Source organism: Haliotis cracherodii, unplaced genomic scaffold (assembly GCF_022045235.1).
Source record: "Haliotis cracherodii isolate W230 unplaced genomic scaffold, xgHalCrac1.p SCAF_18, whole genome shotgun sequence".
In the NCBI taxonomy this organism is placed as follows: Eukaryota; Metazoa; Mollusca; class Gastropoda; order Lepetellida; family Haliotidae; genus Haliotis; species Haliotis cracherodii.
In genome coordinates this window covers 8,216,184-8,231,018 of record NW_027266273.1, presented here as the reverse complement: position 1 = coordinate 8,231,018, position 14,835 = coordinate 8,216,184, and the positions used below count along the sequence as shown (strand labels likewise).

Genomic DNA, 14,835 nt, shown 5'->3' with positions numbered 1-14,835 from the left:
GTATGATATAGATATGAAGTATGTTATAGTAATACAGTATTATATAGATATGAAGTATGTTGTAGTAATACAGTATGATATAGATATGAAGTATGTTGTAGTAATACAGTATGATATAGATATGAAGTATGTTGTAGTAATACAGTATTATATAGATATGAAGTATGTTACAGTAATACAGTATGGTATAAATATGAAGTATGTTGTAGTAATACAGTATTATATAAATATGAAGTATGTTGTAGTAATACAGTATGATATAAATATGAAGTATGTTATAGTATTACAGTATTATATAGATATGAAGTATGTTATAGTAATACAGTATGATATAGATATGAAGTGTGTTGTAGTAATACAGTATTATATAGATATGAAGTATGTTATAGTAATACAGTATGATATAGATATGAAGTGTGTTGTAGTAATACAGTATGATATAGATATGAAGTGTGTTGTAGTAATACAGTATTATATAGATATGAAGTATGTTACAGTAATACAGTATGGTATAGATATGAAGTATGTTGTAGTAATACAGTATTATATAAATATGAAGTATGTTGTAGTAATACAGTATGATATAGATATGAAGTATGTTATAGTAATACAGTATTATATAGATATGAAGTATGTTGTAGTAATACAGTATGATATAGATATGAAGTATGTTATAGTATTACAGTATTATATAGATATGAAGTATGTTATAGTAATACAGTATGATATAAATATGAAGTGTGTTGTAGTAATACAGTATTATATAGATATGAAGTATGTTATAGTAATACAGTATGATATAGATATGAAGTGTGTTGTAGTAATACAGTATGATATAGATATGAAGTGTGTTGTAGTAATACAGTATTATACAGATATGAAGTATGTTACAGTAATACAGTATGGTATAGATATGAAGTATGTTGTAGTCGTACAGTATGATACAGATATGAAGTATGTTGTAGTCGTACAGTATGATACAGATATGAAGTAGGTTGCAGTCGTACAGTATGATACAGATATGAAGTATGTTGTAGTCATACAGCATGACATAGATATGAAGTATGTTGTAGTCATACAGCATGATGCAGATATGATGTATGTTATAGTAATACAGTATTATATAGATATGAAGTGTGTTTTTGTAATACAGTATGATATAGATATGGAGTATGTTATGGTAATACAGTATGATATAGATATGAAGTATGTTGTAGTAATACAGTATGATACAGATATGAAGTATGTTGTAGTCGTACAGTATGATACAGATATGAAGTATGTTGTAGTCATACAGTATGATACAGATATGAAGTATGTTGTAGTCATACAGTATGATATAAATATGAAGTGTGTTGTAGTCATACAGTATGATATAAATATGAAGTATGTTGTAGTCATACAGTATGATATAGATATGAAGTATGTTGTAGTAATACAGTATGATATAGATATGAAGTATGTTGTAGTAATACAGTATGGTATAAATATGAAGTGTGTTGTAGTCTTACAGTACGATATAGATATGAAGTATGTTGTAGTTATACAGTATGATATAGATATGAAGTATGTTGTAGTCATACAGTATGATATAGATATGAAGTATGATGTAGTCATACAGTATGGTATAGATATGAAGTGTGTTGTGGTAACACAGTATGATATAGATATGAAGTACACATGTATGTTTTCGTAATACAGTATGATACAGATATGAAGTATGTTATAGTAATACAGTATTATATAGATATGAAGTATCTTGTAGTAATACAGTATTATATAGATATGAAGTATTTTTTGTAATACAGTATTATATAGATATGAAGTATGTTATAGTAATACAGTATGATATAGATATGAAGTATGGTATAGTAATACAGTATTATATAGATATGAAGTATGTTTTTGTAATACAGTATGATACAGATATGAAGTATGTTATAGTAAAACAGTATTATATATATATGAAGTATGTTTTTGTAATACAGTATGATATAGATATGAAGTTTGTTATAGTAATACAGTATGATACAGATATGAAGTATGTTGTAGTCATGCAGTATGATATAGATATGAAGTATCTTGTAGTCATACAGTATGATACAGATATGAAGTTTGTTGTAGTAATACAGTATGATATAGATATGAAGTATGTTGTAGTAATACAGTATGGTATAAATATGAAGTGTGTTGTAGTCATACAGTATGATATAGATATGAAGTATGTTGTAGTTATACAGTATGATATAGATATGAAGTATGTTGTAGTCATACAGTATGATATACATATGAAGTATGTTGTAGTCTTACAGTACGATATAGATATGAAGTATGTTGTAATAATACAGTATGATACAGATATGAAGTATGTTGTAGTAATACAGTATGGTATAAATATGAAGTGTGTTGTAGTCATACAGTATGATATAGATATGAAGTATGTTATAGTAATACAGTATGATATAAATATGAAGTATGTTGTAGTCATACAGTATGATATAGATATGAAGTATGTTGTAGTAATACAGTATGATACAGATATGAAGTATGTTGTAGTAATACAGTATGATATAAATATGAAGTATGTTGTAGTCTTACAGTATGATATAGATATGAAGTATGTTATAGTAATACAGTATGATACAGATAAAAAGTATGTTGTAGTTATACAGTATGATATAGATATGAAGTGTGTTTTTGTAATACAGTATGATATAAATATGAAGTATGCTGTAGTCATACAGTATGATATAGATATGAAGTATGTTATAGTAATACAGTATTATACCGATAAAAAGTATGTTGTAGTTATACAGTATTATATAGATATGAAGTATGTTGTAGTATTACAGTATGATATAGATATGAAGTATGTTGTAGTTATACAGTATGATATAGATATGAAGTATGTTGTAGTTATACAGTATGATATAGATATGAAGTATGTTGTAGTCATACAGTATGATATAGATATGAAGTATGATGTAGTCATACAGTATGGTATAGATATGAAGTGTGTTGTGGGAACACAGTATGATATAGATATGAAGTACACATGTATGTTTTCGTAATACAGTATGATACAGATATGAAGTATGTTATAGTAATACAGTATTATATAGATATGAAGTATCTTGTAGTAATACAGTATTATATAGATATGAAGTATTTTTTGTAATACAGTATTATATAGATATGAAGTATGTTATAGTAATACAGTATGATATAGATATGAAGTATGGTATAGTAATACAGTATTATATAGATATGAAGTATGTTTTTGTAATACAGTATGATACAGATATGAAGTATGTTATAGTAAAACAGTATTATATATATATGAAGTATGTTTTTGTAATACAGTATGATATAGATATGAAGTTTGTTATAGTAATACAGTATGATACAGATATGAAGTATGTTGTAGTCATGCAGTATGATATAGATATGAAGTATCTTGTAGTCATACAGTATGATACAGATATGAAGTTTGTTGTAGTTATACAGTATGATATAGATATGAAGTATGTTGTAGTATTACAGTATCATATAGATATGAAGTATGTTGTAGTCATACAGTATGATATAGATATGATTGTTTGGTTGGTTTGTTTGTTGTTTAACGCCGAGGTCAGCAATATTCCAGCTATATGACGGCGGTCTGTAAATAATCGAGTCTGGACCAGACAATCCAGTGATTGATATCATGAGTATCGATCCATGCAATTGGGATCAATGACATGCATCAGCTGAGTCAGCGAGTGATACAGATATGAAGTATGTTGTAGCGACACAGCATCGTATAGATATGAAGTGTGTTGTAGTCATACAGTATGATACAGATATGAAGTATGTTGTAGTAGCACAGTATGATATAGATATGAAGTATGTTTTAGTAATACAGTATGATATAGATATGAAGTATGTTTTAGTAATACAGTATGATACAGATATGAAGTATGTTGTAGTCATACAGTATGATACAGATATGAAGTATTTTGTAGTAGCACAGTATGATACAGATATGAAGTATGTTGTAGTATAACTGTATGATATAGATGTGAAATATGTTGTAGTAATACAGTATCGTATAGATATGAAGTATGCTGTTGTAATAACGTTTAGTATAGATATGAAGTATGCTGTGGTAATACAGTACGATATAGATATGAAATATGCAGTTGTAATAACGTGTAGTATAGATATGAAGTATGTTGTTGTAATAACATATAGTATAGATATGAAGTATGCTGTGATAATGAAGTACGATATAGATATGAAGTATGCTGTGGTAATAAAGTACGATATAGATATGAAGTATGCTGTTGTAATAACGTATGGTATAGATATGAAGTATGCTGTTGCAAAACGTATGGTATGAATATGAAGAATGCTGTGGTAATATAGTGGCTTAAATACGTGAATGTAGCATGGAGAAAACGAAATTCAAGTTTTGGTAAGGCCAATATTAGTCCTGAGAAACTGATGTTGAAAATATTTTGACGCGAAGGAAAGATTTATGTTGACCTTTACCACTGCACAATATGCTATACGTACAACCACCGCCACCACCACCATCAACATCATTACCATCATCATCATCGTCATCACAGTAGACACACCAAGGACAAAAGACTGTTTAACGAAATTCCACAAGGGGAGTAACTCTTGTCGCCTTTTGTTGCCAGAGCCTTGTGTTGTGTTCGATACCATGGGGCCCAAAGTAAACAAGTTAACAATTACAGGGCGCCTACGTTAACAATATGTCTGAATCATAGTGCAGCTGTTCATTATTTTATGCATGTATTGTAGAATATATCATTGTGTGCACTGTATTGAAAAGATATAAAACACATACCGTAAACTCCAAGACATTGGCGACGTTGTATGAAACACTATTCGATACTTAGTGTACTGCTGCTATTTCTGGTTGTAGTAAGTATGTGGTAATCTGAAAATAATTCTTACAAATAACAATAATGTCTAAAACACACGACATATGACTTTCAAGCATACTGGCACATATAGCAATAGTTTGGTTGCAAAAGTAAGGGATGAGGCTGATATGGATTGGTATTGTAATATCAACAAGTAGAATATACATTACGTTTATTATTTATAATCTAATGCACAAAGGATACAAATATCATGTGATGCACTTCTGTATCTCAAATTACGAATCCGATTGTTACCTAACGGTAATGGGAAATCACATATAAATCCTGACCACAATTTGCTTGATAATAATGTAAACAAAATTCAGTATGTGAATCTGTGGGAAAGCTATTTTAACTTTACCATAATATTGAATAAATAACCCAAAGATCCATTTAAATATTTTTAAAAAAGTATAAACGTTGATATTCTTAAAACAATAACTTGTATGTATTTGTATCAAGCATGTAAACGAGCAGGAGATGTTAAATGTACCTGTTCTTGTGGGTTGTACCTAGTATTGCAGAAATATAGCATACTGGTAAGTTGATCCAACTCACAAAACGCGCTTGAGACAAGTAGGCGGTGCACAGAATTTGGGCAAACATATTTGGTTTGTTTCAGACAGGGAGGGTGTACGCTTGTTGTAGATTGCAGGTCATGGCGATGCAATTGACAACGTTTCCGAGGACACACGTGTTCCTTATGAGACTATTAAGAAGTCGGTGTGACAGGTGAATACAAGAATTCTCTAAAAGTCGTTTGATAGAAGTTAATTAAAGGAAACTACGGTTATAACGAACACGCTTATAACGAACTAACGGACATAACGAACATACTTTTTAGTCCCGACTATTTGCTGTATATATGCTTATAACGAATTACGGTTATAACAAACTAAAATTAGTTGTCCCTTTGAGTTCGTTATAACCGTAGTTTACTGTACAACGAAAAGACATGTCAAAGCTGGGTTAGCATGGCCAAATCACACATTCTCTGGCTCGAGAATTGGCCTATAAGGTCATAAATTACATGGAGAAAGAATGTGCAAATCAATCACAAGCATTGTCAAAAGGTGACACTGCCACTGGTCCGTCTGTATCTACGCATCAGAATGTGGGGACTAGTGTTAATGATTAGGAGCCTGTCAGCGAGTCAACTATGACTACTTTAAGGTCTCAACCTTTACATTCATTAATGAATGACACGACACTATTCATGATTGCTCTCTGGATTACAAAAACGTATTCAGTTTTTTTACAGCAAATGATATTCAGGACCCATCCATGCAAATTTGCTGTCACCATTTCACAGTCATCGGGTACCTCACATCAGCGCGTACTATATATTGACTTTGCTACGAGAACTCGTTGTTAGCCGAGGCAGGCCACGCACATATCCATCGTACCACTTGGCGTGGACCACCCGCTACCCCTTTCTTCACAGTGGTACGCGCCAGTGTGTGGACCTCATACAAAGTCATATGGGGTTAATTGTCAGGTCACAACTCAACTTATCCTAGCCTACCAGTAGTACCGATTGATGTAGAATTACTTTGGCTGAAAAGAGCTACATCGTCTTTTGTACGCACTCACAATGTGTTGTATTCATTAAATCCCTGCAATAGGAATGCCTTCACTATGCTAACCACTATTGGTGTACTTGTGCCAGGTTCAATCAATACACAGATATAGTAAAACAATTACAACCGGTATCGTTTTCTTTGCGTCCTACATCTAACTTTTGTAAGCCATAAGCAGTTACCCAACTCAGCAGAAGCTCTACATGTGTTATTGTTCATGCTGCCAGCTACTACTACTACTACTACTGCTGCTGCTGCTGCTGCTATACTACTAATGCTGCTGCTGCTGTACTACTACTACTACTTGTACTACAACTACTTCTACTACTACTACTACTTCCACTACTACTTGTACTACTTACTACTTCTACTGCTACTACTACTACTAGTACTTCTACTACAACTACTACTACTGCTACTACAACTACTAGTAGTTCTACTACAACAACTACTACAACTACGACTACTACTTCTACTACTACTACTACTACTTCTACTGCTACTACTACTACTACTACTACATCTAATACTACTACTACTACTACTACAACTACCTCTTCTACTACAACTACTACTACGACTACTACTACTACTACGACTACTACTTCTACTGCTACTACATCTAATACTACTACTTCTACTATTACTACTACTACTACTACTACTACTTCTACTACAACTACTACTCCTACATCTTCTACTACGACTACAACTTCTTCTACTACTACTTCTACTACTACTACTACTACTCGGGTTTGCAAAGGTTCGAGAATCAAATTCACTCCCTCTGTAACCTTTGACCTGCCAGCACTGCACCCATGCTCCTTCATGTGAGATTCACCAAAAACGTCTACGACCTGCGTCAGTGACACGTGGTTATATCACTGGACAACTGCTCATGGCGGCGGTACATCCCACCCACTGATGCTATCTATTACTGCTACACCACCCAACTGGGGAGTCCGGGTCATATTAGGCCCAAGGAACATCCGCTATTAGTACCAGGCGTCTCCCTCTCCGGTCAGGATCGGTGACGTGTTTGTTTCCGTGTCATCTACCCCGTCGACGTTGAACGATGCTCATGATATCAACCACTGGTTTGTCCGATCCAGATTAAATTGTTTACAGGCCGCCGTAATATTGTTGTGTCTGGCGTTTTTGTACAAACGCACAAACAAACTACCACCACAGCTGCCCAGGTACTGTATGGTGCTATGAATATTATTACAAGAACTAGGGTAACGAATGTCTTTATTTCAACAGCCGCAAAAAAACATCTATTGAAAATATACACATGTGTACATGTACATAATAGATACAAAATACTTTTAATTATCATAAATATATTATTTTTAATCACCGATCATAAAGTAGACCGAAAGCAACAGTCTTCACGGGAAAACACTTAAATTGTAATATAAACATCATTTAATTTATGAAAGACAAATCACAAAATTTGTAAAGAAAACCGTGTATCGTTGAACCTGACTGATGGAATACCGTTACATCTACCCGAGGCAAGAGAGTTAACTGACTTTAAAAGTCCCGTTTCCACCTTTGGTGGAACTCTCTTGCCTCGGGAAAATGTAACCTTATGTAACGTTACCAAGGGTGGAAACTGGACTTTTAAAGTCAGTTAACTCTCTTGCCTCGGGAAGATGTAACGTTATGTAACGTTACCATGGGTGGAACGGGGACTTTTAATGTCAGTTAACTCTCTTGCCTCGGGAAGATGAAACGTTATGTAACGTTACTATGGGTGGAAACTGGACTTTTAAAGTCAGTTAACTCTCTTGCCTCGGGAAGATGTAACGTTATTGCATCAGTCAGTTTCAACGATACAAGGGTGGAACGGGGACTTTTAAAGTCAGTTAACTCTCTTGCCTCGGTAATATGTAACGTTATGTCATACAACTTCCAGCTAAATTCACAGCCCTTGAGAGGGGAGGTTGGGGCGGGGATGGGTTAAGCTTCACAGTTAAGTTTGGGTATGATATGAACAGCAAGTAAGAGACGAGCTGGCCAAACAGAATGAGTGAGTGAGTGTGGTTCCACGCCGCCTTTAACAACATTCTATCCATATCACGGCGGGGAACACCAGAAATGGGCTTATAACATTGTGCACTTGGTAAAGCGAACTCGGGCCTTCGGCGTGACGCGCGAACGCTTTTACTGTAAGCTGAACCAGTTCTCCCTCAAAATGACAATTACTACGATCGAGCTATTTCCGCATGTGCCAGATTTCGTGTGGGAAGATTGTCTGGACATTCACGTCACACAAATAGCGTTCACGGATACTTATCGCCAACTCGTCAAAATAAGGATTATTATGCACCGCGTGACATGTAATAGCTCTCGGATGGCAAAGAAGTATCTCGTTACTGTGTTATGAAATATATATACAATGTCACATCACGAATGTTATCAGGGCGAGTCAAGGTTGAACGTATGTTCAAAGTTATTTCATAGTCGTTACACAAACCCAACACAAATGAAAGAGAAAATACACAACCACCGCAGCAATATTAAGCAATATCATTCCCAGTTCATTCATTGAAACGATGACCAATATAGAACAATGATACAATGATTGTCAAGTTATATCTCGACACATTTTTGGTCGTATCTCGACACACAGGTTTTGTCGAAGTTGGACTTTCCCACTTTAATCAATGATGGATTTCGACATGAATTAAACGTCAGTGAAAATGCATCCTTGCCAAACACCCCATCCCAAAATCGGCGATCCAAACATTCTTCACCACTCGAACCTTTCCGTAACCTGCAAGAAGACTCGTGCCCCTGTCAGTCAAAGAATCCCTCAGAAATATAATATGATTTTACATATGTCTTGCCAAGACACGTAAGATTCAGTTAAATGTGTTTAATCAGACTGTACAATACCGTAAGTCGCGATATGTTTTAAATTACATACGATATATGGGTGAAATATACGTGAATCATTATAATTGTTTTAGCTATCCCCGTTTGCGCTTAGACGGAACCCAGTCGCAAAAATGGCCACGAGAGGGACACGAGTCGCTTTTCGAGTCGCAAACTCGAGTTTGTCACGAATGTGATCCAAAGACTGTGGAATGACATAGTGAGACGCTTGTTTGTCCCACCAAGGACGACATTTGCTGTAGGTGATACCGATATGGGGACATATCTGTTATCTTCCTATTAGATTATCCATGGATGCTTTCAGATCGTACATTACTTGGGGTAAAATTTGGCCTTTATCGAGTTCCGAGACAATTGTGAACAGTAAGAAGCCGTCATTGCCGAACACGCTCTGTAAGGATGTTGGATCTTCCTTGTCCATTCTCAGACCATGCCTTCCATAAAACGATTTCTGATTGGCTAACGACATGACATTGCTAAACGAGTAGTATTTGTACCAACCAAATATGGACACAACCGCCAGCCAAACAATAAGTACTGGCGTCAGAATCTGAAGCAATTCGCTTACAGGGAGAAGACAAGTTGTAGACACCCATTTTGGGGTAGACCTGCTTATGACTTGAAACTGACAGAAGGCATTTGAGGGAAACACAGTCACGCTTTGGTTGTGCAGAGCTGACATTAACGTCATGGGGTTCAAGGTGAAGGTTTCTAGGGCATTGACCCCAGGTATGAAGGTCATGGCCACCGGAACTAGGAATGGAATCAGAGGTCTGAGAACGTGCATCCACAGAATGTTCTTGTAGAAACTGCCTTGACAAGATCTTAGGAAGAATTTCATATCTCCAACTAACTGTTCCACGCATCTTTGTCGTGATCCTACGCCATCATTTGTTCCGGCGTATGTGAAAGTATTCAACATACACGTAAGGTCTTTCTCAACGGATGTACATATCCAGACAAAATTAGGTAGAGACAAGAGTATCGCAATAGATATCAAGATGACAGCGTACGCGTTGTACAAAATGATTTTTGACCTCAAAATATCGTATTCATTTATAGAACTGGAATAAAGTCCTTTACTGCTTGTCACGACTTCAACGCGCAACTTTTGTTGCTTGGTGATTGAAGCATGTTTGAAACCTTGAGATTTTGACTTGGACATCTCGGAAACAAAACCATCATTGTACGTCATCTCCCTCTTCAACGCGTCGACATCAGCTTGTACAACGTCATCATGAGCTGTAACGTCATCCGACGGCTCAGCAGCGGGTCGCTCAGAGTTAGGAACGATGGCTTCTTGGTTTACGAAAAATGCCTGCGTCAAACAAACCATGTTGGTGTAGTTACACTGAGCGTAAGTGAATCCCCGCGGACACTTGCAGGACGGAGGCTGCGTTACCTGGAGACCAAGGATGAACAGCGCCATCAGTACGAACACTGTCGCTGTAGAGTCGAGGATACGGGTTTGGAAATACCTGGAAAAGAGAACGCAAGATGTCAGTGTGTAGATGTAGAGGTCAGTATTGAGTATCATTGCCGCGTTTTTAGCGATATTTCAGCAATATCACGGCGGGGGACACCAGAAATGGGCTTCACACATTGTTCTCATTAAGGGAATCCAACTCAGATCTTCACCATGCGATTTTACAAAATCAATGTACCCCAAAATCAATCATTGCTCCTTGGATGTTTTGAAAATTGACAGAAAAAAAAAATCAAGCGAGGGTAGATTTTACGGCGCTTCAGTCAACTCATACCTGCGCACATGGCCTTGTAATCAGAGAATAGGTACATCGTGATATTCATTCGTAGCAGTAGTAAAAAAATTAATTTGTTAGAACGTTAATGTTTATTTATAAAATTAATGTGTAATGGGCGTAAAAAACGCGATTACAAACGCGCACTAACAAAGGGAATTAACTCTTGCTGGCTTAGCAACTGTTATTGAGGTCGCACAACACACAGCCAATGTGACTTATACTGCTAAGACTGAACAAATCATGACTATATTAATAAATGTTATTGGGTGTAACACCGCATTATAACCATGGATATATTACGAACTATTATATAAATACAACTCAATGACGATGTTTCAGTGCAACGCATAGTATTACGATTTGGTCAATGGAAGGTGCCTATTTTTAAAATGGAAAAACGTTAAAAAAATTAAAGTGAATGAGTTAAAGTTTAACGTCGCATCGGCATTATTTCAGTTCAAGAAATTTAAGACGTATGTTTGATTAAAAAAAAAAATATAAACAATCATACAAACACTAATCCTTATCGGAAACTAAAGAGGAGTCGCGTTTCAGAAAAAAACACCGTTTGAAATCAAATCTGAACAGCTTAGCCACAATATATGTATTGTCACATAGAGCCGGCCTCATGGCAACCGTCTTCCTGCCATAAACGTGTTGACACCCGAACAGAAAACATCAAATACATACAACAAAGGGGGAGGAAACAGTTTGAATAACACAACCACATGCATAAACACGTTGAAAACATTCTTTGTACCAGCTAACTAACAAAGAAGCCTGACACAATGAGACCCCTTGATAACAGGACGCGAATGTGATACTTTAGGACCAAACTGGGGGCGTAATGATTTAACGATACTGGGGACTAAAATAACGTTTGATACGTCAAGCTCTCATCTTAGATACAAGTCACGAACATAGTGTAAATTAAAAATAACCTCACTTCATTTTAGTAATGATGCACTCAGCGATAAAACGGCGCTAGATCCTGAAGAGTACGGTCGTCTTATGACATATTTGAAGTTTTGCCAGTGTCTTAATTTAATTCATTAATTTGTATGGTTCCAACTAGCAGGGAGACTGTGTAAGATTCTTGAAGAGACAACTGTCATTACCGATTTGAAATGTGGAAGTTGTAAGAAAGGTTGAGAGGCTGTGATTAGTCTTTATACGTATTGTCTTTGAAAAATAGTTTCCATTGCTGCCCGCATCTCCATCACGTCTGAAATAACGTCAATATCGGAAAATGTTTACAAATTTACATTTTTCTGATATCTCTAATCAAATAGCTTTAAACGAAATTTTACTTATATTTGTCTTAAAATTCATTTGTAATATAAACTCACGGAAATATATATAAATCTTGTAAAAATGGCATTATATATCAAACGAATTAAAACAAGTGTGTCTTTATTGCTTCATCAATTTAAAGACGCGCCCTGGGTACGAGGAGTTAGTTCCTAGAAATAGATCAGTGAAACCCTGGTTACAATGTTTGAAATGCACACAATGTAAAGTTAGTATTACAACTTGCTTAATAATTGAAAGAATTTTTTTTTAAATTTAATATCTGATTAATGTATGATATTTAACGACGAAAGCAAAACGCCATTGGACTTATTGGTTCAAATATATGAAAATGTGTTTCCTAAAATACTGAATGATGAGTGAGTGAGTGATTAAGGATTAACACCGCATCAGCAATCCTGCAGTTATTCGCGGTGACTGAATTCTGAAAAGAATACAGTAAAAATTCTTTTCCACCCCATGGCAACTGATCGTTTAAGACACAACCGGATTACCGGGATAAGTAAGACCATAGTGCAGATAAGATTCTGCAGAGACCTCACAGTAACTTAGTTTTAAACGATACATCGAGATACTGGAGTTCGAGTTAGCGAGGTTTCACTATAAAAAATCATAGGACTCGTGAAGATCAGGGGTAGAATAGGTCTTCAGCAACCCATGCTTGCCGTAAAAGGCGACTATGTTTGTCGTAAGAGGCGACTAACGGGATTGGGTGGTCAGTCTCACTGACTTGGTTGATGCACGTCATCGTATCCCAATTGCATGGATTGATGCCCATGTCAATTACTGGAATGTCTGGTCCAGACTCTATTATTTACAGACAGACATCATTTAGACGGAATATAGCGGAGTGCGGCGTTAACGAACAAAGAAACAAACATAATAAATAATTTGGGTAATCTTTGTTTTGCAACCTATTGTTTGGTAAAAGATGCATCTATACCATTCCGCTCATAACACAGAGTAATATCATCAACACAGAACAATATAAGCACGAACAGAATATATAGCGACTGGTAAAACAAGCCCATCTCCTCACCCAGCGTAACATCTCCATCCGCCCCCTCCCACATACACACACACACACACACACCACCAATATTCCCACCCCCAACCTTGCGGTTACCATGACTTTTCCTCACTCCCCACGTTTTAACGCACAGCCTTATACATTTCACACACTGTTTCGATAACACGCAAATGCACATGTAATATACGTCGGATATTGAACTTGTAATGAATTCATAAAATACTACTTACATTTTTGTAACGTAACATCAGCGGAGAAAGAAACCAGCTATCTTCTCGGCCCCGTCCTGTAAGTATAAAGGCTCGCCTCCGTGCAGCACGCGGTGCCTTGGTTCCCACCGGCGGGGATCCCCCGGAAAATGTAGGCGAGAGCAGAACTGATAGCGCTGTGCCTTAAAATAGACATTGATTTATGCAGGAGCTGGCTTGCCTCAGAGTAATGTAATATATTGTTGATTTATTGATAAGAAGACTCTGAATATGACATTCATACAGCAGAGACTTAACGAAAGACTACTGCAACAAGTGGGGTTTACCTCATGGTTGCAAAACTCGCAACAGTATCCTGTATTCTTCCATTGCTTACCCCTTTGTCTCAGAACGACAGAACAGAACTTTATTACTCTCCAGGCAATATGTACATAGCATGTGGAGATATAGGATTTTTACATTGAAACAGTTGGATAGGTTACTGATGGAATTAAGATATTTACATCTAAATATGAAATGAACTTCACCAGCATTGTTATAACTATTACTTAAAGTGCATTTCCTGTCGACTATTAAGAGTGCATCGTTCCATCTTCCACATTCGAGGGGCGGTCGGGTAGCCTTGTGGGTAAAGCGTTCGCTCGTCACACCGAAGGCCTGGGTTCGATTCCCGACATGGGTACAATGAGTGAAGCCCATTTCTGGTGTCCCCCGCCGTGATATTGCTTGAATATTGCTAAAGGCGGTGTAATACATGCTCACTCACTCACTCAATCCCACATTCGATGGGTAAATAAAATAATGAAATTTATATTTTCCGTCGTAGACCTGCACGTTTATAAGTGCATTAATACATCATCATCGGTATGTGTACTTAATTGCTTCGAATTCTTTGTGTTCAGTCCGAACACATAGCTCATGTCTAAGAAACATTCAAGGGTGTTAATGTACTGAAATGAAGAAACGCATTTGTATATGTTTCAAAGAGAAGTACGTGTATCAATATTGATACAAAAAAGAATTGTAAAAAACTGATTGTTCAGATGTCACTCATTCATTCTCCAATTAGTTCAATAGTTAGCCATGTTTCATTCCTATAAA

General features: G+C 35.9%; 1 protein-coding gene across 1 annotated transcript; it reads right to left on the bottom strand.

Annotated features, from left to right (window-relative positions):
* Nucleotides 1-7,813: 7,813 nt before the first annotated feature.
* On the bottom strand, nt 7,814-13,837 carry LOC139465223 (uncharacterized). Its single transcript, XM_071246895.1, has 2 exons — nt 13,756-13,837; nt 7,814-10,899 (listed from the first exon to the last, which is right to left on the bottom strand). Coding segments are annotated over exons 1-2 (1,212 nt in total). The 5' UTR covers nt 13,758-13,837; the 3' UTR covers nt 7,814-9,689.
* Between the last annotated feature and the right edge of the window lie 998 nt (nt 13,838-14,835).